The sequence below is a fragment of the Echinops telfairi genome, unplaced genomic scaffold (genome assembly GCF_000313985.2).
Source record: "Echinops telfairi isolate 266 unplaced genomic scaffold, ASM31398v2 ScPeMD7_7458;HRSCAF=8496, whole genome shotgun sequence".
Lineage (NCBI taxonomy): Eukaryota > Metazoa > Chordata > Mammalia > Afrosoricida > Tenrecidae > Echinops > Echinops telfairi.
The window spans coordinates 11,852,902-11,880,209 of record NW_022111358.1 but is presented as its reverse complement, the minus strand read 5'-3'; the positions used below and the strand labels follow the sequence as shown (position 1 = coordinate 11,880,209).

The following is a 27,308-nucleotide window of genomic DNA, read 5'->3' as shown; positions in this document are numbered from 1 at the left end:
TTTTTAGCATGCAGAAGAAAACACGAGAGACTACTAAAAGGGGTCAAGGGGATTCTGAGTCAGAAATAGCAGTTGCTATCTTGAAGTTTTAAGAGGTTTTAAATAATATAGGGACTAACTGATCTTCCAATTCCCTCTCTCACTTTTATAAAGAAGACAATACAAAGCAAAAGGAACTACCTGAAAACCACTCCTGGTGGTTTTCATTTCACAAATCAAATGTTAAGCAGCCCACCAATGTGCAAAACATACACACAAGGGCATCTTATGTTCTGGCAATTCTGCACCCAGCATTTATCCTCTAAAGGTACCAGGAATCACTTCACCAAGTATGGTCAATCCTAGCTGGATTAGTGGGAGAGAATAAACTCATATAATAGAATCCATGGTTTATTCAAAATTGGGTCCCTCACCTTGTAAAAAACTTTAAATAGCTTTTAAAAACCTCTATCATAATTTGAGAGAGAGGTGTTTTTTTTCTTTCTGAAGCCTAGTGGATTACCCATTTATTTCCTAAAAATGATTCATTATGTTTGTCATTTTCACCTAACCTGATAAAACTTGCACATTTGGTTTTTATAAATGCTTTCTCATTTTACAGAGCTATTAGTAGCAGTATTGATACAATATAAAATATACACATTTGGATCGAGCTCCCTCTACTTGGAGTTTGAAATAGTTAGTTGTCTTTGTATTTTAGTAAATCTTTATTCGCCCAATTCTATGAATGGTACACGAAGACAAGGTCTGAGAGGGCCTTCCTGCTGCTGCTTTTTAACCTTCATTATCACCTCCTTTCTGGAAGCATCTCCATTCCAGGGGTACTTCGCGTGGTCTCTGGCACTGCAGTGTATGTACAAGGGGGGCTTATAGGGCAGATAGACATTTATGAAAACACTTTTCCCAAAACACTGACCACTTTTCACATCAAATGGTAAATACTTTAGAATACTCGACATCATGATAGCAAAATGCCTTCTCAAAAATTGCCAAGCAGGAAATACTTTCTGGTTCCCCAGTCTATCAAGCAGAGGTCTGCTCCAAGTGATAAAATGCAATCTGAGATCTACAGTTAAGGAAAGGGAACTATTGTTTTCACCCATTTAAGGTAGGGACTTCACTTCTGTTAGTGGAAAGAAGAAAGTTAACTGTTGTTAAATTGAGATCCAGGGTTCTGCTCAACTTGCTGAAGAACTGTTTCCTAGGTCACAAAAGCAAAGGGGTAGGGACAGAAGAATGCAACCAACTCTCATCTTTGGCTGAACAAAATTTCAAGGGAATATATAAAATCTCCAAAGACCTCACCATAAGAAGACAGGAGGAAAGCACGAATCAATTACAGTAGGTAGAGAAGCAAGAGTAAGCTTTCTCCATTTAAACCTTTCTTTACTCAAATGTTCCTAATGAAACAAACAAAAACCAGTTGCCATTTGAGTCGATGGGGACTCATCTGTAGAGTTGTGCTCCACCAGCCTTCCAACAGCTGATTTTTCAGAAGTCGATTGCTAGACCTTCCCTCCAAGGCACTTCTGGATAGGCTCAAACCTCCATCCCTGTAGTTAGAAGCTGAGCAGGTGAACATGTTTGTACTGACCCTGACTTACATAAAGTTCCTAGTGGAAAAATACATATTCCTTTCTCCAGTGCTCATTTCAATCACCAGAATAATCCACTAAAAAGGTGAAAACATTAACAAGGGTTCCAGTTAATACCACAACTCAGCCACTCTGCAAATAAGAGTAGTTTCAACATTAACAACACAAGCAAATGTGACTAATAAGAACACTAGTCATCTTCTCAACCTCTATCACATTAGAGAAAATCCTGGTTTACCTTCTGAAACTAAACTATAACAAAGGAAAATTGAGTTATTCTGTTTTAACAAAACCATGCAAAATGCTCAAAAACATTTCATCTTCCGCTACGGAAGGAAGAGAGTGAGGATGTAGGAAGGCCAAAAAACAGGTCTATGTGGACTTGGAGTCTTTACTGACATACAGTTCATTTCAAACAGAGATAAAAAAGAAACAGTGTCTATTAAAAAATGTGAACTATGGATATTATCACTCACTAACAATCTTCTGGGTTCCTTCTGATAGAGTACAGCCACCCATACTTTCCGGGATGGGAAATATCAAGAACAATATATGACAATGCCATTGCTTTTAGTTGATACTGAAAAAACTTCTACTCAAGTACTGCCATCATTAGCATTCAGAAAAAGATTAGCACTAGAAAATTATGTACAGAGGAACTTCCTCAGCTCCCTTTTGTCCCTGATATAGTCATAATGTTCAGGTCCTGAAAGAAACCACTAGGGATAGAGGACCACCCTGTTTTTCAGACCCAACCATCTCGAGATGCAAACATCCCATAGGATGTTTATCCTCAAAGTAGGCTTCCTTTAAGTAACTTACAGCACATCTAATCTTGGGGAACACTTTTGTGACCAAGTCATTATATAATGGCTACGTCATCAAATATGTTTCTTTGACATAAAGAGGTTCATTGAAGGAGAGCACATGTTGATTCTGGGTTCAGAGGTAACTTGCACAAATACGTAGGGAACATATTACTTGGCTTCATTAAAGATTGGTACAAACCAGTTATTTTTTTATTCTGTTCTTGAACTGGATGGTGGCTACTAGAAATAGTTTAGATTGACAGAAATACTAAGTATGTTGAAATGCCAATATCACTGTCAAAGCTAAGCAGCTGACTACCAGAGAAACCCAAGATAGGTAAGCGTGGTCTATCACCCGGTGCATGAAACACGCTGACGAAGACAACTGTAAATGAAAAAAAGTGATCTAGCATGCAACACCCTTAAGACATTAACTTGTTCAGCTGGTAGAAGCAATAATCCCAGTATCAGTAAGGAACTGGTAGCTTCTTCTAGCCTGAATTACAGCGGGACTTTTGGACATGCCAAGGATGTCATGTAACGTGTGTGTGTGTGTGTGTGTGTGTGTGTATTTAATTGTGACTATCAACTATTTTCAGCAAATGGGAAAGATTTTCTCCCTTACTTATAGGATAAGATGGTTTGCAAACATATTGAGATGGAAGAATATATAAAGAACTTTTGAAATGATTGTTTTTCTAAGCCAAATTAGAGGCTCATATGTACAGCATATTCATAAGGAAGCATGTTCATGAGGTCCATACCAAAAATAAAATATAAGCCGTGAAAAGCCTATTCAGAACTTAAGCAGCTAATTTCTAGATTATTTGTTATCTAGAAATTGTGCAGATATTGATACTTCATTTGTTATACATTGTTTAGAAGTCCCTGGGTGGTAAGTACAAAGGGCTAAGTGTGTAACAACAAGTCAAAAAAGGCCAGACCCTTGGAAAAGTGAAAGACTACTCAGAATTTAAGCAGCTGGAGGACACATACTTTGCTGTCTAGACATTATGCAGATATTGGTACTTTTTTATTTGCTCTGCATTGATCAGAAGTCCCTGGGTGGCACAAAAGGTTAAGCATGTAACTACAAACGGTTAAGTTTGTAACTACTAGCCCAAAGGTTGACAGACTCCACCTAGTACAGACGTGGAAGACAGACTGGTCATCCATTTCTGAAAGGTCACACCCTGAAGACCCTCTGGAGCAGTTCTGCTCTGCAAACCTGGTGTGCCATGAGTCAGAACTAATTCAATGGCAAACAACAAAACAAATTGCTTCATTTGGTTAAGCAGCCCCTTGAATACCTCAAATGATCAAATATTGGGCTCTAAGCTTTTGCCTATGAAGTTAAATTTCAGAAATAAGAACTTTCAAAACAAAACCACAAAACTTACTGGCTTTCCAGACTTTGCTTTGTTGTCTCACACAGACACTCACCACCATCACCACCAAACAAACACAAATCCACTCAAACTCTGCCGTCAAGTTTATTCCAACTCACAGGGACCCTCCGGACAGTGGAAGTGCCCCTCTGGGTCTCCAAGACTGTACACCTTGACAGGAGACTAGAAAGTTTCGTCTTTCTCCCTTGGAAGGACTGGCGGTTTTGAACGGCAGACCTTGAGGTTAGCAGCACCCAACCCAATGCATAATCCACTATGCTACCAGGGCACCTTAGTTGTAACAACAAAGTGTTTCCTATTTATAAGAAATCTGAAAAGACTTTAGCATTCTACTTGATAAGTCTGCTTCCAGTTAGGGGAAGAGAGAAGAAATCTACCCAAAAGTTCATAAGGCAAGTAACACTGACTGTGATAAGATTTTTTTTCAATCCTTTTTCTAGATTGAAAAACACACCCCCAATATACCTTCTTCTAGAATGCAGAGACTGAGTGCAGAACATGTAACCATCAATCAGAAAGCCAATGTGAGCAAAAGAGGGACAAAAGAAGGAAGAAAGCAGCAGAGAACTAAACTGAGGGAATCGCTGTGTCTCGGTAACATCTACAGTAAGTATAGCATTAGTAACCAAACAACTAAGATGGCTTTTATCCAGCGACCACCACCATTAAATTAACGCAGATCTGTGTGGGGAGAGAAGAAGAGAGAGGGAAGTCTGACTGCTGCTAAAGGAAAGGAGAAAGAAGACGTCTGGTGTTCGGTAACATCAAATCAGAAGCGAATACCTTCGGAGCTTTGACCCTGCTGCTCTATACAGTCACTGCTAGCTGACTGAGTGCTCAATTCTGTCAATTAAGTTCTTGATTTTTAAATCTCTAGGAAGAGAATGAAAATAACTAACACTTGAAATACATCACGCAAACGTCTTCAGGTGCTATTTATGCTCACTGAATTTTGCTTTTGAAAGAACAATGAGCAAAAGGACAAATCCGTCGTCCTGGTTCACATCTTCAAACTCCTCCTGCCACCACTACCACCACCTCCTCCCCATCCCCATCTTCTCCTTCCAAACACTGAGGTGCTCTTTTTGCCAAATAACTCCGTTTGTTGGAAACAAAGTTTGGGTCCCATCCACGCAGGTAAGAAATACCCCGAATGACAGGTGGGGTAAAAAAGAGAACAGCGGCGAGTCAGAGCCCCCTTGGCTTCTGCCTGTCCTGACTGGCCAGAGCAGAAAGCAAAGCCTCAACCAGTTCTCTGACAGGGCCCCACGCCTGTGCGGCACCCCCCGTGTAATTACACACTTGAGTGACTGGACTCTGAAGAAAATTGAAGGCCTGAGCTCCGAACAGCTGCCATTTTCTCTCTCCATCACACCAGCGTGATTACTTGAGAAATGAACAGCCCCGGCTCAAAGCTACTCCAGAATTCTCAGAGGAAATATGGCTCCGTGTTCCAATAATGAGATTCTTAAGGCAAGCGTTACTTACAATCACTCCGCAAAAGGAGCGAGCCGAGCCCCTATATCTTACAAATTAGAATTTAAGAAACCCAGCGACAGTCTTGGACGATCATTACTCTTCTGCTGCTCCAAGGATTCTGGGCTTTGGTCTATTTTTAGTGCAAAAAACTGTTAGGTTCTTAAAAAGGTAATCATAATAAAATGAAAAATCCACAATAATTAGCTTCCTATGAAGGCAGATTCTGCCCCATTTTGGGCCCAAACTGAGATTCCTCTATCTCTTCACCATTTCCAGTTTCTGCGGAAAGCCATGCCATAATTCAAATGAGAATTAACAATCCTTATGATAAATTAAAATAAATAAGACAAAAAATGAAATAATCAGAGATTTCTTCTCTCTGAGAGGGGAAAAAATTCCTGAAACCTGCCACCTAACATAGCTGAAATATTGTTACACAGCACTGGTTAATTTTCCTTTTAATTATAGTTCTGGTTTCCCTACTACGTAGCAAAAGGAATGGACTCTACTAGTAATTAAATGTTTTTGTTTAATGGCTATTCTTAGAAAAAAATTCCACTCAGTAGAGTTAACCGACCAGAAGAGAAATGGAATGAGTGGCATTGCTAACTACAGACAAGGTTCAGACTCTGGCCAGACAAGTCAAATCCTCTCTGAAAGTGTAAGGTAGTTTCCCTCCATTCTGAAGTACACCCCAAAAAGTTACAGTGAAGATTTATGGTTTTTTTCCTCCAAGAAGATATAAAATCAAGGTACTACAACGCTATTTTTAAAATTATTTAAAAAATTAAAAATCAAAACCAAGGTACCGAAAATGCCAATCCCACAAAAGACAAAAAGAAAATGTTCTATAGGTTCAGTAAAAACAACAGCAAAGGAACTACTTAGGACTTCTGGGGACGAGGGTGTAAGAATAATTCTATTGTTCTCTGAGACCGGGAATGAACTCAGTCATAAAGATCTATACGTGAAGAGCTTGTAAAAGCATCTTTAAAACTCGTTCTTGAGTCCACAGAAATTCTACCCACTGGTGAAACATACAGCAAGTGAACTCACATTTACCAGTCTTGCTTCTCATGTCCCGTCTACAAATTCTCTGATACTATTAGATTGTGATGACCCAAGCATGTATTGACCCTCAATACAATCATCTCAGCTTAGAGTTTGATGTAACTAAAACACAAATGGACCAATAAAGTTGCAGGATAAGTTAAAATTCTTTGGGGGTGGGGTGGGGTGGAGAGGCACTACTGAATTTCCAACATTGTGTTTCTAGTTTGTATTTCTTTTGACCATTGTTTTATATCCATGGACCAACACAGAGTTATAATGGGAGAGTAAACTGAATAGCTAAGACCACATTTTGAAGTTTCTGTCATGAGTGATAACAGGAATAAGGAAGCACAGGGTCTCTTAAATGGAGTCAAGAAATTTGAGTCTCTGGCATCACGACCACAAGAAGACAGAAGTACATCTGAGGAAATCCAAATCCCAAAACAAAGCCTCACTCATCCCATGTTAGCTTTCCCTCTGACCACAGCCATCAAAAAGAGAAAATGCTTCCCCCACCCATATCTTCAACTGCCCTTCCCCATCCTGAGTAATGGAACTTACAATCAGCATTGTGACCAGAAGATTCTTCTTGGTGACTTGAGCATGGGAGAAGATATAGTTGAGCACAGTGTTCATGTCACTCTTGTTCTCCTCCCGTAAGGCAAACACACATTTGTCATAGTGACCTGAAAGCAAAAATAAATGGTCTTCTCATACATAAACATTTTATTTTCACACCTTTCTCTCTCTCATTTCACTGTCTATATAATTCCCCTGATAAGAAGTGAGAAGAAACCTTTTGGATTTTCTTGAGGATTTGTACAGAATAGTGTAGGTCCATAAAGGAATGCTGGACTAGGAATGAGGCAATTTGGATATAAAATGTAAACTTAAAGGCATAATGGTTACCAATCAATTTTATTTATGCTCCTGGGCCAAATCACTTACTTTCTGACTTCAAGTTCATTATATTAAAAAAAAAATAATAAGAAAAAAGAAAGAAAGAAATGGGGAGGGAGGAATATATGTTGAATATTGGAGTTTTGAGAAGTACTCCATCACCATCCATACAGTAAACCTGTAAATTCATATTGAGCTTGCTGGAGTAATTTCCATAAAAGAAAGGGTTCTGTTATTTAAAAAGTCACTTCAATACTATTAACATTGAGAATCTTAATTCCATATTTGACTCACTGGAAATATTTCACCAGAAAAAAACAAACATTAAAATCTAACACAAACCCACCAAATCAAGTAAGAAGTGGTTGCTAGCTCCAGAATTGACATTTTTCCCTGTAAGTGCATGAAACAGCTAAATAATGCCCGGGAATTCTGATATAGTTAAAGTTTATTGTGCCAACCTGGCCGATAAACACATGTGGGGTTAATTGAAGGGCAGAGGGATAAATGGCTCGGTGAGCCTCGCCTTTCTAGTTCTCGGATCTCTTGCTTTCTGATGGTCGGACCAGGGTGATTCTGCCTTGGCCAGTTCCCTGCCGCAGCTGGCAAGGCTCACTTCCTGCAAGACATCCCTGAGGAGAAGCAGCATGGACCTACCCCGATGCAGTCCTGGGTGCTAGAGCAGCCATGTGGAGACCCCTGTGCTGAGATGCTTACACGCTCACTGATTCAGATTTCCTCCTGCAGTCGGCGTCATTGCGTGTGTTTTTTGAGATGGAGGAGGACTTTGTGGACTGGAGTCGGACACATGGGCTAATGTTGAACTTGTGGGCTTGGGCAGCACTGGGTTGTGATGTTTGTTTTGATGTTCACTTACCCTTTATATAAAACTCTCTCTTATACATATGCATTTCTTTGGATTTGTTTCTCTAATGTACCCAGACTAACACAAATTCCAAGCCCAAACTTGGTATAGATTAAGGAGAAACTTGCATTAAGTCAAAAGGTCTGTAGAGAGACTACAGCTATGTATATGTTCACTGGGCACTGGAGCAACTTAGCACTGGGTAAGAAAGCTGTACCTTATAGAAGAAGCATAAAGAACAAATGCTAGTGACTATGTTGTGGTGGTTGCTTAGGGGTCATGGAGTTAAGTCCACTCACAGTGACCCTATATAAATAAAATAAAATGAAACACTGCCCAGTACTGCACCATCCTCACCGCCATCCTATGTCATGTCTGACCTTATTGCTGTGCCACAGTGTCTTCCGCTTCTCATGACTTTCTATACAGTGTCCTTCTTCCAGGACTGGCCCTTCACCATAGCATGTCCAAATGGATTTGCTTATATGGAGTATTCTGGATGTAATTCTTTGAACAAAGATTTGTTCTTTCTCCTGGAAGTCCATTGGCATGTTTGATCTACTTTGTAAACACCTTGATTCATAGGCTCAGTTCCTTCTTGGTCTTGCTTATTCAGTGTCCAGCTTTCAAATGCACGAGACAATTTAAAATATCATGGCTTGGATCATGAGATTTCTCTTTGTTTAAGTCTAATCCTCATTGATTTTTATTAGTAAATGCTTCAAGCCCTCTTTACTTTCAGCAAGCAAGATTGCATATTAGAGGTCATTAAGGACTCTTCCTCCAACCCAGATGTCACACTCTTCTTCACAGTCCAGTTTCTTGGATTAATTGTTAATAAGTAGAGAAAGTATACCACACTTATACACGCCTTTCCTGATTTTAAATTATACAGTAGTGTTTTGAGATTGAGCTTTGAAGTGTGAGCAGAAATATACCTAGACTTAGAAAAGAGTTATACAAAACAATGTTTACAACATATAGTAACAGTTGAAATGAAAAACTGCTATCTTTGCTTAAATAAAAAAACTAAACCCACTGCCATCCAGTCAATTCTGACTCATAGTAATCTCTGGCTCTTATAGACCCTATAAGGATAATGTAGGCTTGCTTCTGTAGGTTTTCAAGGTTGTAACTCTTTATGGGAAAAGAAAGCCTTGTCTTTCTCCTGGGGAAGCACTAGTGGCTTTCAACTGCTGAACTTGCGGTTAGCAGCCAATGCTTACTGTATATGCTCGTGTATAAGCCAAGTTTTCCAGCACATTTTAAATGCAGTTTTTGTAGTAAAATTAGGTGTCTTGGCTGATATTCGGGTCAGCTTATACTTGAGTATATATAGAACCACTATACTACCAGGACTCCTATTCGTTAGCTAGATCCAATATATCTTTAATACATTATAACATCTCTATATGCTCCTCCTCAGAGGCAACTCTAAGTTTTATGCTAGTTATTTGTTTGCATTGCTTTACAATTACCACCAACATATGTGTAGTTTTATTTTCCCTACTTTTGAAATTGATAAAAATGGGATCAATCTGTATTGATTTCCACATTCTTGCACGTGTCCTAGTAAAACAGGTGTATGAGTATCTCTAAAGTGTATTATCTGAAAAAAAGTAAAATAAAAACATCTTTATTCATATTCTAGATATCAGCCTTTTGTTAATTAATGTTTTGCAAATACCTTTTCCAATTGAGTGACTTCATTTGAAGTCTCTTTAGTATACCAATGAACAAAGTTTTTTTTTTAATCATTTTATTGGGGGCTCTTACAGCTCTTATCACAATCCATACATGCATCCATTGTGTCAAGCACATTTGTACAAATGCTGCCATCATCATTTTCAAAACATTTTCTTTCTACTTAAGCTCTTGGTTTTCAGCTCATTTTTTTTCTTCCTCCCCTATGAACAGAAGTTCTTAAGGGCAGCAAAATCAATCGTTGCAGATTATACTTGATGTGTCTTATATGACCAGAGTTTCTTTAATCTGGAGTTATGAGGCTATTTTCCAATTGTTGTTGTTAACTGTGGTTAAGTTGGCCCCCAACTCATTGTGACTGGAACAAAATGCTGCCCAGTCCTGCATCATTGCCATGATCAGTAAAAGGCAGTCTTGTCTTTAATAATGTTTATATTTTTAATTCACCTGGAATTGATTTTTGTGTGTATTGTACATGGTAAGAATCCAATTTCTTCTTTTTTCTTTTGCAAACTGACAACCCATTTCTCAGTAACATTTATTGAAATTTTATTCTTTCTTTATGATCTATAATCCCTTCTGTCATGAATTAAGTTTCTTTCATATATAGAAAAATCTGTTTGAGGGGGCTGTCTATTATGTTCCATTGGTCTACTGATGTGGCCCTATATTAAATGATGTGGCTTTATATTAAATCTTGATTATCTGACTGGAGAAATCCCCTCAACTTATATTTCTTGAGGAGATTATCTTGATTATTGTGAGACTTTTGTTTCATTAACATTTTAGAATTCACTGGATAAATTCCATGAAAAAAACCCTAGTAGGATTTTTACTGGAATTCCATGAATCTAGAGGGAGAACCAATACCTTTGCAACAATACATATTCCAATCTAAGGTAATGCTATCATCTCCATTAAATTGTTTCCTTTCATAGTGATCACTAATTACAATTTTCTTGCATATATTTTATTAGATTTATTCCTTGGTATTTCATCTTTTTGGCTATTTTTCATGCATATTCTTCAAATTGCTTTTTAATATATTGTCCTAGTACAAAGAATGCAATTGAATTATATATGTTGACTATTACAACTAGTCACCAGGTTAATAATAATTCTAGTAATAAATCTGAGGTTTTCTACACAGACATCATATTGCATTCAGTAGTGGCAAATGTGTTTCCTTTTTGTAAAAAATCCTTTTATTGGGAGCTCTTACAGATATCATACATTCCACAGTTCCATCACATCGAGCAGTATTGAACGAATGCTATCACAATCAGTTTCAAGCAGTTTTTCCTTCTTGAATTCCTTGATATTAGTTCCCCTTATATTCCCTTATGCCCCCCCAAGAACCCGTATTTATTTATCTATTTAGCTCTATCTTACACCTCCAATCCATTCACATACACTTCTGCTGTTTGATCCCACTGAGTGGGGTTATCCAGTCATCAACGCTACCAGCTCCCGTCCCCCCTTCTTCTTCTTTATAGTCCTAGATTTCTTATTGTTTGTTATCTTACTGTACTAGCTAGGACCTCCAACATAATGCTAAACAGAAAGTAATGATGGCAGATCTTTATCTCATTCCTAATCATAAAGAGAATACTTTCAACATTTTATAACATATTTCTTATAGATATGTGGATGTCCTTTATAAAATTAACGAAGTTCCATTTCAATCCTATTTTGCCAAGAGTTTATCACTAATGGATATGAAATTTTGCCAAATGCTTTTCTTGTCTATTTCTTGAGTGAATGACCATATTTTCCTCCTTCAAACAATAAGATGGCTAAATCACATTAACCGATGTTTCCATTGTTAAACAACCTTTTATTATGGAATAAATTCAACTTTGTTTTTATGTATTATGCTATACACAGCTGGACTCGGTATGCTAATGTTTACTTTTAAGAGTTCTTGCTGTTCACTAGTGACAACGCTATCCTTTAAAGATACCAAAAGGGATCAGAACCGATAAAGGAAAATTTTAGGTAGTGCTTCAAATTTTGTGGTATTTCACTGCCATCTTGTGGCAGGCAATAATATAAGCAGGGCATAGCTTCAGAATCTGAACCAGGGTATTTAATACTTAGACTTTATGCATCATTTAGCGAAGCTCTCCAGAGAAAGTCAGGGTTAAATTCTTTCTAAATGATACACTGAAAAGTACCTGAAATATGAGCTCTTCCCAGATGTCTGTTTCAATCCATGGATTAGACACTGATGTGTGGTTCAATCCATAAGTTAGCGGTAAAGAGACAAGGGGTTTCTCTATTTCAGACTAGTCATGACCCAACTTTCACTATCTACGGTCAAAAGCTATCAATAACTAACTGCAATTTCTACTAGAAATATTATCTTAGTCGTTTTCCAAAAGCACACTAGGATTTACATCTTTCCAAGATGAATTTTATTGCTCTTTCTTGATAGCTAGTGAGTGGGATATGGAAGTTTGGTTTTTGTGAAGTGGAGGAAAAAAATACTTTGTTAACGATGACAAGATGAGCTGGCTTAGCTGCTACAGAACCCTGTCAGTACAGATTAGGTTGGTCACCAGAATAAGACGCTACTCAGATAAGAGTCCTCCGAAAGAGGCTTACCATTCTGGAATTGAGTCTCTACACGCAGGTACTGCCGAAGCAGATCCATCACCACAGCCTTCATGTGGCCTCGGATACCACTTCGGTACCTAGATAAATCAAAAAAAGTCTCCAGTGAAAAACCCGACACCAAGCGGCCATATTCACTCTCTAGACTCACCACGCAGCTACTTTAGGGCACGGCAGGGAGAGCCTAGATCGGGTGCGCTCAAATTATGGCCCATGGACCACATGCAGCCTGCTGAGGACATTTATCGGGCACGCCGGGTGTTTTTACCCCATTTGTTTTTTAACTTCAAAATAAGATATGTGCAGTGTGCATAGGAATTTGTTCATAGTTTTTTTTAAAACTATAGTCCAGCCCTCCAACGGGTCTGAGGGACAGTGAACTGGCCCCCTATTTAAAAAGTTTGAGGACCCCTGGAGATGAACTCAAAAATGGCTATAGCAAGAGGTTTTTTTTGTTTTGTTTTTAAAAGCAAACAGGAACATAAGGAGAGAAACTTCATAGTATTATATATATAACTTCATCCTTATTACTGCTAAGTATAAATTATTGATATACTTTGGAATGGCTACGGCATATCTTAATGATTTATGAGTATCTTAAAATTGCAAATGTTCTATGACTATCCCTATAGTAACTGGCTATATAAGTGCCATACTTGTATTTAAAAATTGACAGAAACAAATTTACTGCATTTTAAAATTGATAGAAAGATGCAGATATAGAATATAAAGAAGTAATCAGAAAAACTAAGTATAGGAGTTAAATCCTAATTCTAAGAAAGGAGGAGGCTTCAAAAAAACTTGTGGGAAAAATGTAATTATCTTTAAATTCCATTTCTCATGAACTTTTGGAAGCATCCCTGAATTATTCATACTTTCTCATCTAACTAAATCAAACCTAAGGTGAACCTCTTCAGGATTACTTAAAAGATAAGACGGTGGGGGAATCTGAAGAGACACGCAGTTACCTCTGTACCAGTTGTACAATGCTCTGAGTGTTCATGAAGAAGACTTCACGCTCAGATTTCCGGTTGAGGGTGGCTGCGTGGCAATCCAGGATGTTGGCAATCTAAGGCACAAGAAGGGGAAAAATGAAGCCTACCCCCACAGAGATCCCAAATGCAATCCTCTACAGCAGTGGTTCTCAACCTTCCTAATGCCATGACCTTTTAATACAGTTCCTCATGTTGATGACACCCCCCCCCCAAAATTATTTTTGTTGCTACTTCACAACTGTAATTTTGCTACTGCTATGAATCGAGCGAGCCCTGTTTGACCCCCAAAGGAGTCGCGACCCACAGATTGAGAACTGCTGCTCTATAGCATCACATTTCACATACTGTACTAGGAAGCTTAAAAAATTTTGTGGAAATTTTCCATTATCTTTTAATCTCATTTTTCTCCAAAATGTTGAAGCCCTTCCACCCTCATTTATTCATTATTGTGTTTACATCCATAGAAGTTTTGGTGAAGGGTACAATACTTAAAAGCACAGCATCCAGACCAGTAAGGAAGCCCCAAACACAAAGGAACCCTACAGTATGGACTCACTATTGTGAGCCAAGGGAAATATTGATAGTGTTCCACGACACATACCTGCTGGCTGGGAAACTGGCAGAGGACTGATGTAATGTTGCTGGCATACTGGGCCATTTCCTTCTTGATAGACTTCTCTACGTTTGGAGGGATACGGCCAGAGACACTGGTCATGATGTCTTGTAATTCTAGGAGAGGCAGGGAGGGATCTCGGAGAGTCTTCATCAACCTCTCTACCCAGGATTTTACCTGAGGAGAAGGAAATAATAAGACAGGATCTGCACAAAATTTACATAACGCCCAAAATAAAATAATACATCTGCACTGACTGCACAATGCAGTACTATGACACAGCAATATAAGCAACTAAAGTATATATAAGCAATAAGGAGACCTGCCTTTGCTCTCTGGTTTTAAAAATGAGTACTTCCAATTAAATGCAGAGTCAATGGCAGAAGTAAAAATCAAGGGTTTAAAGACTTTGAATTGAGGGTAAAAGAATTCCTGGTACAGTAGCTCTTTTCCTCCCTCTAAAAAGTCTTTCTGTGACTTTAAACTATCTTAGAGATAAAGTACTCCATTTGTACATCCCTTCCCCAGGAGATTCATACCCTGCTGCTAAAGAAAGGATCTGGAAGGCAGTATCCATTCATTACGTTGACCAGATTATCCAGGACATAGTGGAAAACTCGGTGGAGCTTCTCGCCTCTGAGTGCTGTGCTCTGGATCCGTGGCAGACTCCCCGTATGAAGCTCAGCCTGTCAATCCCAATGAGAGATGAAGTCATCTACTGTCTTCTACTCGAGGTACAAACACACCACTACAACACAGAGTCGTCATTCAAATTCCAGAAACCCCTGGAGCAGCTACCAGTAATATGAAGTCAATGGAATCAGAATAAGGAAATCATACAGTCTCAGTGGGGTGGGAATTCTAGTTTCATAGTATTACAGAGAAAATATAATACAACAGGCTAAGAAAAAACTGTCAAACAAGCACTGAAATCTCTTGCTCCTCCAAAATCTTCCTGCCATATCCTATAGGTCTTGCAATGCAATATTCAAAGTACCTTCAAACTCACCTGCTGAACCTTGCTGGGGTTGTCCAACTGCAATTTGGCTATTACACAGCCAGGGTCAAGAGCTGCTCCAGGCCGCTTGACATAATGAATACAACCAGACTCTGCGGCTGTTAAGGTCATTACCATCTTCATTACCTACAGCAAAAAAAGAAGAATCACAGAAGAATCATTTTCAGAGATCAGTTTCTCCCTCAGCATTTTAGTTGTATTACATCAAAGTCAATCCAGAAAAATAAGGAATCTCTCAACAGATCTTCTAGACTACTAAAGCAGGGAATTAATCTCTCTGAGGATACAACTTTAGGGGAAAAGGACACTTACAGACATTTATCTTGCTTCTAACTTTCAAATCCATTTTTTCCATTTGTATTTTAACTTTTAAATAATAAACAATTTAGTCCCTTTGTACCAGTAGATGGCCTTTCACTCTGTCTAATCCACCGGTAGTTCTACACTACTCTGTCTCTTATCCACCAGTTACTAAGCCCAGAGAAGTACATCATCGAAACTGCTTCAAGATGTTTCCTTGCCATGTCATTTAGGCCTTCGTCATTTCTGGCCTAGAGCAGTTAAGAAATCTCCTAACAGATTTCCCTACTGAGGTAAAATGCCATTATTTAGTATGGCTCTCCTATCATATCTTTGTAATTCCCACCAAACAATTAAGTAAAACCAGGGATAATGAGGAGTTTGCAGTAACAGAGGAGAGTGATCAGTTTTGCCACTCTATCTACTGTATATACTTGAGTATGAGCTGACCTGAATATCAGCCGAGGCACCTAATTTTACCACAAAACTGCATTAAAATGTGCTGGAAAACTCGGCTTATACAGGAGTATATACGGTAAGTGGGCCACCTCAGAAGCCGTAAACAAGGGAATCCCATGAGCATCGAAACAGAAGAGCCTTTAGCAGGGTGCATGTAGGATTCCTGGAAGCAGCAGCAGAGGTAGCGGAGGCTGAAGCACTAAGATCATGAGAGAGAGCAGAGAAGTTGCACTGAGACCATGAGACAGAGGAGAGGAGCAGCACCAAGCTATGAGGTAGTTGCCCTAACCTTCTGAACTGACCTCTGCATAGAAATTTAGCTGGTCCAGCAGATCTCTTCAGAAACCACTCTTTCGATCAAACCATTTTTGAAGGTGGTCTAACAATACTAAGGTAAGCATATTACTGAGAATTGGTCGTCAGCCATCTACTGATGACAGCAACTCATTTAAACACAGTTTGGAATAAACCCATGTATGCATGAACTGAAATCTACTAACAATACTTTTTGACTTACCCTCATGCATGTTGCTCCTTTAGCTCTAAACACTCTTCTTCCCCTGGTCTACTAGTACCTACCTAAACTAAGAAGAAACGCTTACTTTTTCCAGAAAGTCTTCTCTTATTATACATCTATACACACTCCACCATCATTTCTGGTGGGGCGCAGCACTTTCACACGTCATCATACTCTATCACTTGTTTGTTTTGTGCCCCACTCCACCTACCATGATACTTACTTTGTGTAATAGGCATTTAGCATGACACCAAACATTCAACAAGTGCTACTGCCTCGTATTTATTTTTAGAGTTAGACAATCCTCCATCGTACAAAAAAATGTAGTGCTTTTTGTTTGTTTTTGTATTTTAAGGTTCACAACTCTAATTAAACCAACTCATATTTGTTCCTATGTAGTATTCTTCAGATCTAGTACCTCCTCGCCAACCTTTTTTCTTCCTTCCCTCCCATGACCGACAGCCCATAGACGACCTGACCTCAATCTCAGCATAGCACTGCCCAGCAAACACGTGGCCTCCATCCTCCACAATGTACTGAATTAATTTCCCAGCAGAAGGGGAGCGCAAGACTGATGGGTCATTCTCTTTCTCAAACACACAGGTTTTATTGCCAATTGTGATGCGATACCTAGGAAATAATAGGAAGTCGTAAATCAATAAAACAACTTAGATGTAAAAAAAATGGTACAGTAGTGTAAATCTTAAACACACACACACACACACACACACACACACACACAATTTATCTATAATGCCAAAAAGAGCAAAATAGCCTTCAATAAGATGCAGATTAAACAGATCATTGTATGTCTGCACAATGGAATCATCTGACCATTAAAAGAACAAAACCAGGGAAACAAAACAAATTATTAAGTTGATGAGCTCTTACTATGTCCCAGACAATGTTAGAACCATCTCCAAGTGTCCAGGATAAATGGAAAAAGGCAAGGTGCATAAAATGTTTAATTTACAGATGCATTTAAGAGAACAATATAGTGTGTACATATGTATAACTTGGACATGCATATAAAATTCCAGGAAATATTTAGCAAGAAACTATTGACAATGTCTGCCCATAAAGAATAGAATTGTTTTTTCATTATGTATCCACATTAGAGTGGTAAAGACACTTGGTTTTGATGATCTTTTAAAATTCTCATTAAACCTATTTTTTAAATTTTATTTTAAAAAAGGAAGAGTATGCCAAAAGGCCTCGGAAAATCTCAAAAGATAGTGACTAAAGAACAAAGGGAGGAGGGAGGTTGACGTCATGAGTATCCAGTGAATCTCAACAACCACTCACCTGTCCACTTCCTCCTTCATGTATGTGGTATAGCTGCTGCCATCATAGGACAAGAGCAGCCCTCCATCACTTAGCCGATGCACATCTACTTCCACACATGAGCCATTCATGATCACCACATAGGAATTGGGGGACTGTCGGGTTACCTATAGGTAATGAATACAAGAAGAGATAAGTTCATAAGTCCATTCAATAAGGGTCTCATAAAATTCTAGTACCTCACTGAAATAAATAAAAGAAGATATACCAGAGGGAATAAATTCAAGGCAATGGTGGCTATGGGCATAGTGCAGTCCTATTCAAGCAAATCCATCAGGCTGAATCCAGCTCATACTGACCCTATAGGACATAGAACTGCCCCTATGGGTTGCCAACACTGTTCATCTCTCTAGAAGTAGAAAGCCTCATCTTTTGCCCCAAAGAGTGACTGGTGGTTTTGAACTGCTAACTTAATGGTCAGCAGTCCAACTTGTCTCCTGCTATGCCACCAGGGATCCTTACTGCAAGTAAAGAGGGCTACCCTGCTCCCTCTTCTCTGGTTGTTCCCTGTCTGCCCTTTATCTCTGGGCTGTATAAGTAAAATTAAGGAGGAACAAAAAGGTTTTCATAGTCATCAGATACTGCTTCATATTACTGACATACATAATGACTGTAATTTAACTAATGTCCTACTGCCTGAAATAAAGCCATGCACCTCCTCTAGCTCTTTATCTTTAAAGCAAGGTAACAAAGAGATATGTAAAATAAGGTGCATATGCTGAGTAAAATAATAGTCACAAAAGGCTATCCCATTTATATGACATATCTAGAATAAATGCATAGAGACAAAGTTTATTAGTGGTTACTAAAGAAAATGGAGTTACTGTTTAAGGAGTACTGAGTTTCTATCTAGAGTAATTAAGAATATTTGAATAATGGTGATGGTAGCACAGTATGCTGTCATGGATTGAACTGTGCCACACCCGCCACACAAATATGTGTCAGTGTGGTCAGACCATACTTTTCAGTAGTTATGTAATGATATAATTTGAGAATTGTGCAATGATGTAATCATCTCCCATGGTGTGATCTGATATGGTCAACCAATCAGTTCTAAGTGGATCAGGGTGGGATGCAACATCCTTATTCAAGTCATGCCCCTAATATATATGTAAGGAGAGTTTCCAAGGAACGTGGTCTGTGTCACCTTTTATCGTAAAAAACATAAAAGGAGAGAGAAGTGAGAAGTGAAGGGGGAAACTTAGTACCCAGGACCATCGAGAAAGAAAAGTCAGCAACCCAACAACAAATAACATTCTCCCTCCCTCCCAGTCATTCCATTTCCCCCTCCCCAAAAACCATAATTACTACAGAATCAATTCCAACTCACAGCGGCCTTACAGGGCAGAGTAGAATTGCTCCCATAGGTTTCTGAAACTAAATCTTTACAGGAATACAGAGCCTCATCTTTTTTCCTGCAGAGCAGCTGGTGAATTTGAATTGCTGAGTTTGAAATTCACAGCCCAACAAGTAACCCATTAGGCCATAAGGACTCCTTATATACACACATATATAAAGATAATTGAAAAAAGGTTACAAGGGTGGTGTTTGGTTTGGACCTGGGGGGTCTCTGTACTGAGATCTCCCTGGACCCAGAGGAAAACTGATGTCAAAACTGATGGTGATCTCAAGGGATGCTGAGCCCACAGATGTTGAAAGAATGCAAGGACCCCTGAATTTGGATTTCTAGCTTCCTAACCTGTAAAGTAATAAAATTCTATTTGTTAAAGCTACCCACTTGTTTCAGCAGCACCAAATAACTAAAAAACATGGTGAATTACTGTCATTAAATTGCTTTTTAAAACAGTTTAAGAGGCAATTGTTCTAACTATTTTAGCCTAACACTTATTTTTTTTAGAAAGTAAGATTTAAGTGGACAGTGGGATTCGGCATACCTTGAGTACATACTTGACTCCCTCATAGATAAGTTCAACATCTACTGTATTCAGAAGCGTATGAGCAGGAAGAACTTGACCCCTGAAAGAAAAATGTAAGACACACATCTAGAAAGTTCTAGAAGTTAACAAAGGAAGTGCAAAAGTTATAGATTGTAGCATTTACTAGAATATCGAAAGCCTGAAAAACAACCTAAATGACCATTAGGAAGGGAGTGATTATACAAAACATAGAAGAGATGCCAGGGGCTTAAGTGGAGAGGAAATGTTTTGAGAATGATGAGGGCAATGAATGTACAAACGCGCTTTACACAATTGATGTATGTATGGATTGTGATAAGAGTTGTATGAGCCCCTAATAAAATGATTGGGAAAAAAAAAGGACACTAAAAAAAAAACCATAGAAGAGCTAAATAATGGGATATAATTCAGCCAGTAAAAAGAAAAACAAAGCCTTACAAATATGGAACGCTCTCCAAAATTAACTGTTAAGTGAATACAATAGGTAAAGTACAGTTTTAGAGTAAACTATCACTTGTGTTTTTTAAAAGAAGTGGAAAGCAACAAATATTAAGTGTATATCTTATACAACATTTAGAATACCTATGGGGGATTAAAGAAGAGCTTAGTAACATTGGTTACCTAATGGAAAGCGAACCAAGTAGACAGGGAACAGAGATGAGGAGAATTTTCACTGTGTACTTTTTAAGCTTTGTGCATTTTTAACTACTTCAATGTAATGCCTTCTTTGAAAAAGAAAATTTTAAGCTAAAAGTTAAAACTTAAAAAAAAATTTTAGTAATCCCAGGGAGCGATCAACCCTCATGTACTCCTATCATCTGGGATTTTATCTGGGGACTTTTAAAATAAAACAAACAAACAAAGACAGTAGAGGAGAGAAAGCAAAGAACATTACCAGAAGAAACTATCAAGAAAGAATGAAATATGGAAATTTTTCAGTAATTGGTGAACCTGGGTAAAGAATACATAGACATCCCTAGCACTATTAATGCAACTCTACTGCAAGTTTGAACTTACTTTAAAATACAAGTTTTGAAAGTAAACTTTTAAAAGCACATTAAATTTGGAGGAAAAAAATGAAGTCTCTGGGGGCAAGGAGATTTACGCATGGCACACTGATACACCAGTAGGAAAACCATTTAACTAAGAGAGAAAATGTATGTTGAAGACATAAAAATAAATAAGACTGGACGGACAAAAAGGGCTAAAGCACATCACACTGAAGGGTTTAGATTTAATACAGAAGGGATATAGGAACTGCTGAAGATTTTAGCACATGAAAGAAACATAGATATTAATCGAAAGGATTAAATAACTGTGAAACCTTGGTTCAATTTTTAACATTTTGTTTCTTTTCTTCCTTTCAGACACCTCATAAGAGAGTTGATATAAGTCTAATAACAGAGAAGGAAGTAAAATACCTGTCATTGAACTGCTTTAAAATGATTAGTCTCTGGACCATTTCACTGAAAACTCGAATGCAGAGCTCAGCCTCCAGAATCAATGTTAGAAACTACCTTAGCATTGAATACATCTGACCCTCCACTTGAAAGATTCCTGAGGTCACTGTGCATGCCAACTTAAATTAATTCCTGAAATGTGTTACAGGTAATATAAGAAATGTTTAGGATTCCAGGCTAAGGGGAAGTTCCAGATTTTCATTACCAGAAATGTGAAGCTTTCATAGAATGAAAAGTTTACTTCAGTTGGATTCCTGTTCAAAATAAACCAATCTATTCTGTGAAACAAACATCTCTAAAAGCTGCATGAGAGTCCCCAAAATAATTTGCAGTAAACTCTTCTAACTGCTCTCCCCACTGCACAGTTAGTGAATAACAAGTGGCACTCACATCCTAAAGAAAAAGCAGACTTTGAGCTCTATACTCAGGACCACGGGTTTGCTTGTGCAACATAAAAATATAAAGCCTACCTTTCTAAGGAGTGAAGGAAGTTAGAGATGCTATTCCGGAGGCTCACATCTGCCACATGCAGAGCTCCACACACAACTCCCAACATGGTGTCAGGTCGCTCGGCCTCAAAGGAAGGAAAGGGAGTACATCAAAAGCATGGTCACTGGCATCAGGTTATGAAAAAAGAGCTGCGCTGAACAATTCCATCCTTATCATCCAACTGGTGTTTTCTTTTTAAACAGTTTAACTGCATAGCATTCACATAGATTTGAGTGGCTTAAACATATTTAAAATATTGTGCAATCATCACCACTATCAATTTTAGCCAACTGATTTTTGATATAAAAACAAACATATCTAATTTTTCGAATCTGAACAGAGACCGCATCTGAATACAGATGAATAATGCAAGATGTTGGGGGTGGGAGGGAGAAAACAGCCTTCCCAAGCATCCCACTCTCCCTAAAATTTTTACTGAGGTGCTTAAAGAGCAACTCAAAACAGATCTCTGACAGAAATAAAATTTTTAAAGGTACAACAATTTGGCTATTGATAATCTCGAAGAAAAATGATCATTCTCTAATTTTAAACTGTCAAGAAATTTAAATTAATCAAACAATTTTACTCAAAATCTTCGAATATTCAGAATCGGAAGGAATTATGGAACAAGAGGCAATCCTATTGACTTAAAGGAGGCTCTTCTCAGAAGCTGGTTAACTCAAAGAGACTTAACATCATATGAGAAGTACTTCAACCTCTGTACGTCTCTCTTCAAATATACCCTAGTAATTAGCACTAAAACATATAGCGCGGCTTTGAAACATTGACCCAACAACATTTAAAGCACTGAAAGCACATTACTAGATGCCTCCCCACCCCAAACCGGGTAAATAAAAAAGCAGTTAAATCAGAAAAAGTAAATCTCTTGTAATTACATGGACTGATCACACCTCAGCCTATTAAAGCTCAATCCCAGAAGCCCTTTTAAAAGTGGAGAAATACACACCTGTACTTTTTCTGCTATCAGTCTGTCCAGCCAACCCGTGTCAATTCTGTTCAACTGAAAGCTTTCAGTCTCCAACAATTTGATCAAGTATTCAACTGTAGTCCGAAAATCACCCCGGATAGACAATTCCTTCAAAGCCACCACCATGTTTCTGGGTGAAGAACAGAAGCAGGCTTTTTTCAACAACGTTTTATTGTATTTCACTCATTTTAAAGAAAGCCTTTATTCCTTTGAACTCTTTAGAGGGAGTGGGTAGACAAACCCCAGAATAAATGAAGGTGCACATGTAAGTGTGTCCAGCCAAGGATGCGCCAGGGAGGAAGAATGTGTAAGTCATCAAGCTTATGAGTTCTGAACTGACATTACTGTAAGATCAGCAAATCATATCCACTTCACAACTAAAGAGGGCAGCACAAATGACAGAAACCACCCTCCGTTTTCACTTACTAGGTTTCCATCTTTCTATTCATAATGGAGGGGTAACTAGAAGTAGGGCATACGTCTCATCTTTACACCTTATTTTGTTGAGGTATAATTTACAGTAGAATATACCTTATTTTAAGTAGTCAGCTTACTGAATTTTGATGGAGTTTGACTTTAAAGTTTACATAAAGTACAACAACTCGTCAGGTGCAGTCAGTTATCAACTGGCAATGTGAGCGTATTTTTTAAGCTGCATTTTAGACAATCATGTAATGAATTAGTCATCACTTTTATCAGTTCCAAGTAAACATAAAGTAATCCAATTTTTTACAGGATTTCAAGTATTATGGGATTTTTCCACCCAGTATCTAACTTACTAAGGCAAATACTTACTTGAGCAAATAACTTATTATGTACCTCACATAAACCAGACACATACTAGAATCATACATGAGACTAAAGATAAGCACTTTTAAAGTGCACTAGATGGCACTTCCTTCTGGACAGCATTCCTTGATGCACTCCTGGGCTCTTTAAATGTCTCTTCTTGTCTCTCTTTAAATGCCTATGGCATCTTTCCATAAACTCACAATCAGGGCACTTACTACAGTGTTTTAAAAACTTCTTTTTCTCTTTGTGTTTAGATTATAAAATTCCAGGACAGAGACCCTAGTTTGGTTATCAATGCAACCCCCAAACCAGTATATAATTGATGCTGAGTAAATGTTTTTTGAATGGAGTGAGTGAAGGAACAGAAAAAACCAGTAGAACATGGGGAAAGGGAGAAGTTGTATGCAGTACGATGGAAGCTTATGGTAAAGAAACTAGTGGGCAACCTGTTCACCCAAGAAGCATTTACTGAATGCTTATGTGCAGGAAATAGTGCAGCAATAAAGCAGATTATAATCTGTGAGGAGTAACTGTAGGAACATGGCCCAGGGCTATTTGGGAGAACAGGAATCTGAATACTACTAGAATGGGGGCGGGGGAGTGAGAGGCTAGGGGGGTGGGGGGAGAGAAACAACAACAAAAAATTCTGTCCTGAGGAATAAAGATTTGGTATTAAGAGCAAGTTTATTTGAGAGCCTGTATTTTTCATGTTCTGCAAGTTAACCTCATTAAGCGAATTGTAGACAGCAAATCAGAGTAAGGAGTAAGGCATAGGGCACCACAGGACACATCCTGTAGAAATTACACAGTGGTGTGCCTAATCAGGACCAAAAATATAAATAACTGGAACATAAATGAGGTACACTGAATGAGGACTATGGTTAACTGGCGAGTACAGGCTTTACACTAAAAAGTCACAAATGTACATGGACACCCCCCCCCCCATCCCCTAGAAGAATGAACTTCAGAAGACAGCATTGAAACTACATTCAGGGAGAGGGGCATGTCTGATCAGAGCACACAAGAGCAAATAAAGAGGGAGGAAGAGAGAGTGGAACACATCCTGTCCCACCAAGCCCAGAGGACTACATTCCTGCTCAGAGCAGCCAATAGGGCCGGCCTTACCACGAGACAAAATGTCCCTCACTGACCCATAGCGCTATGAGAGGCATCACTGGAAACCCACTAAGAGAACTGTGCCCGACCTGACCCCACCACACTCAGGCGAAACACTAAGGGTGTGTAACAGAGCAGCAAGGGGAGCAAAACAATAAAGTCCCTGAGGAATACCAAAAATACTTTTGGGCTAGGGTGTGACACCCCATCAGATTCAACCGAGAAACACTCCTAAAGGTCAACAAACAGACTTGTAACTATTTATAGGCTTTACTTTTTTTGTCATCAGTTGTTTTTATTTTCTTTTGTTTTGCTCTGTAATATTTTTGTGCTTATTATTGTCTCTGCATGTCTATCTAAATAAGATAGGTGGGACAAACAATCTGGAGAAGAAAACAATGGTGCCGATGGTTCTGGGGCGACATGGGAGAGGGGAGGTGGGGAAAAGGAAGGGGGTGTCAACCAACCCAGGGACAAGGAAACAACTATGGTGCTTGGTGGGGCTTTATCGAGGGCAATGTAGCCAAGAGGAATCACTGAAGGCCAAATGAAGGCTAAACATTATAGTGGGACAAGAGGAAAAGTAAAGGAAATAGAGGAAAGAGGTAGGAGGGACAGGATATTTGTAGAGTTCTAATACAGGCATGAATATATGGAAATATATTTATATATTGATAGGGAAATAGATCTATGTACATATATTTATATGTTAAGGGACATTGGGCCTCTCAATGCATGCACTCTTTGTACTCTCAATGCATGTACTCAAGTACTCCCTCAATGCATGAACACTCTGTTCTAATAACCTTGCATTCTGTGATGCTCACCTTCCTAACACAATCGCTAAAGACAAAATTGTGTGCATAAGCAAATGTGGTGAAGAAAACTGATGGTGCCCGGCTATCAAAAAATATAGCATCTGGGGTCTTAAAAACTTGAAGATAAACAAGTGGCCATCTAGCTGAGAAGCAACAAAGCCCACATGGAAGAAGCACAGCAGCCTGTGTGATCGTGAAGTATCAATGGGATCAGGTATCAGGCTTCAAAGACCCAAAACAAAAAATCTTATCATTGTGAATGAAGGGGAGGGGGAGTGAAGACCCAAGGCCCATCTGTAGACAATTGGCCAACCCCTTACAGAAGGGTCAAAAGGAAGAAGAGACAGTCAGGGTGCAGTGTAGCACAATGAAACACGCAACTTTCCTCTAGTTCTTTAATGATTCAACCCCCCAACTATCATGACCCCAATTCTACTTTACAAATCCAGCAAGTACTCTGGTACAGATAAGAGCTGGAAACACAGGGAATCCATGACGGATAAACCCCTCAGGACCTGTAATAAGAGTAGTGATACCAGGAGGGTAAAGGGAAGGTGAGGGGAGAAAGGGAGAACCAATCACAATGATCTACATATAACCCCCTCCCCCTACCAAGGGGATAGACAACAGAGAAGTGGGTGAAGGGAGGCATCCATCAGTCAGTGTAAGACATTGAAAGAAAAAAAAAGATAAATTATCAAGGGTTCATGAGGGAGTGAGGGTGGGGAGGGGGTAAAATGAACTGATACCAAGGACTCAAGAAGAAAGAAAATGTTTTGAAAATGGTGATGGCAATATATGTACAAAAGTGCTTAACACAATAGATGTATGTATGGATTGAGTGGCCCCATTAAAATGATTTTTTAAAAAGTCACAAATGACATTTGTCAAGTGGAATACAGGGCAATGCTGACATTTACCATTTCTTTAAAAATTACTATTATTAAAGAAAAGGCTTAAGTGCCAATTTTTATTAATTCAACTTCCCAATAAAAAATTTTTTTTTAATGTTTAAAAAAACACATTCTGGAGCCAAATGAAACACATCTGTAGACTGAGACTGGCCTGAAAGCAAGCAGTTGGTAAACATTTGTTCACCCGTTAGCAAAGTAGAAAATGGACACGGGGGAGGGGGGGGGGAAATGGCAAGCATTACTCATTGGTCTTTCTGATAAACATTTAAAACAATATATTTAACAATGGTGAAACATTTTTAAAAGTTCAACAGGTTGTTGTGAATACACGGAAAGAACAGTAGAAAACAGACCAAAGAAATACCGTGACTTTCCAACTTCTGATACATCATCAGTAACTACCATTATTAATAAATACTGATTGATTACTTGTTTGTATGCATTTGAAAGGTCTAGAGAAACAAAGAAATAGAAAATACTACTTTAATATTTGGGAGTACATATTATATAATACTTGAGTTGTACAAACTCTCTCCTAAAGCCTACTTTTCTAGGCAAGCAAGACTGCTGTTAATTTAATATGTAATGTTTATGAAAGGAACAACAACATTTGGAATATATCGGTTACATTTGTATAAGCAATGTACATACCTAATAGCATGCTAGCATCGCTCAACTAAGCCATGTGGACAGTTCCCTTATGATCTTGTCATAAGACCACTCTCAGCAAACTCACCAACACCGACTCACAGTGACCCTGTAAGGACGGGTGACCTGTCCTGTCAGGTTCCGAAACTGTAACTGTTCATAGAAGTAGAAAGCCTGTCTTTCCTCCTCAGAGCAGCCGGTGGTTTCAAACCACTCATCTTTTGTATCACAGCCCAATGCACAAACACTATGCCACCAGGGCTCCTTTGTCATATGACAAGCAGAATAATTGTATTATTTTCAATAACTATAGAAATTCATAGTCACATCTTTATTTTCATCACAAATGGTAGATTTTATTTCATGATTTATGTATGTCAAACCTTTGGTCAAGAATCTTCTCCACCGACTCTCTCACTCTCATCCACTCACTCTCTCTCTCACTCACTCACTCTCATTCACTCACTCATCCACTCACTCACTCTCTCACT

At 38.6% G+C, this 27,308-nt stretch overlaps 1 protein-coding gene across 9 annotated transcripts in view; it reads right to left on the bottom strand.

Moving 5' to 3' along the window:
- The window catches only part of ACACA (acetyl-CoA carboxylase alpha), a 332,267-nt gene that overhangs the window by 133,248 nt on the left and 171,711 nt on the right, over positions 1 to 27,308 (bottom strand). For all 9 annotated transcript variants that reach the window (XM_045299999.1, XM_045299998.1, XM_045300000.1 and 6 more), the window contains 11 exons: positions 22,509 to 22,659; positions 21,523 to 21,626; positions 19,572 to 19,653; positions 17,638 to 17,783; positions 16,812 to 16,962; positions 15,048 to 15,182; positions 14,578 to 14,724; positions 14,027 to 14,215; positions 13,399 to 13,499; positions 12,422 to 12,510; positions 6,907 to 7,031 (listed from right to left, as the gene is read on the bottom strand). In XM_045299999.1, the coding sequence (XP_045155934.1) occupies positions 6,907 to 7,031; positions 12,422 to 12,510; positions 13,399 to 13,499; positions 14,027 to 14,215; positions 14,578 to 14,724; positions 15,048 to 15,182; positions 16,812 to 16,962; positions 17,638 to 17,783; positions 19,572 to 19,653; positions 21,523 to 21,626; positions 22,509 to 22,659 (1,420 nt within the window). The remainder of the gene's footprint in view (positions 1 to 6,906; positions 7,032 to 12,421; positions 12,511 to 13,398; positions 13,500 to 14,026; positions 14,216 to 14,577; positions 14,725 to 15,047; positions 15,183 to 16,811; positions 16,963 to 17,637; positions 17,784 to 19,571; positions 19,654 to 21,522; positions 21,627 to 22,508; positions 22,660 to 27,308) is intronic.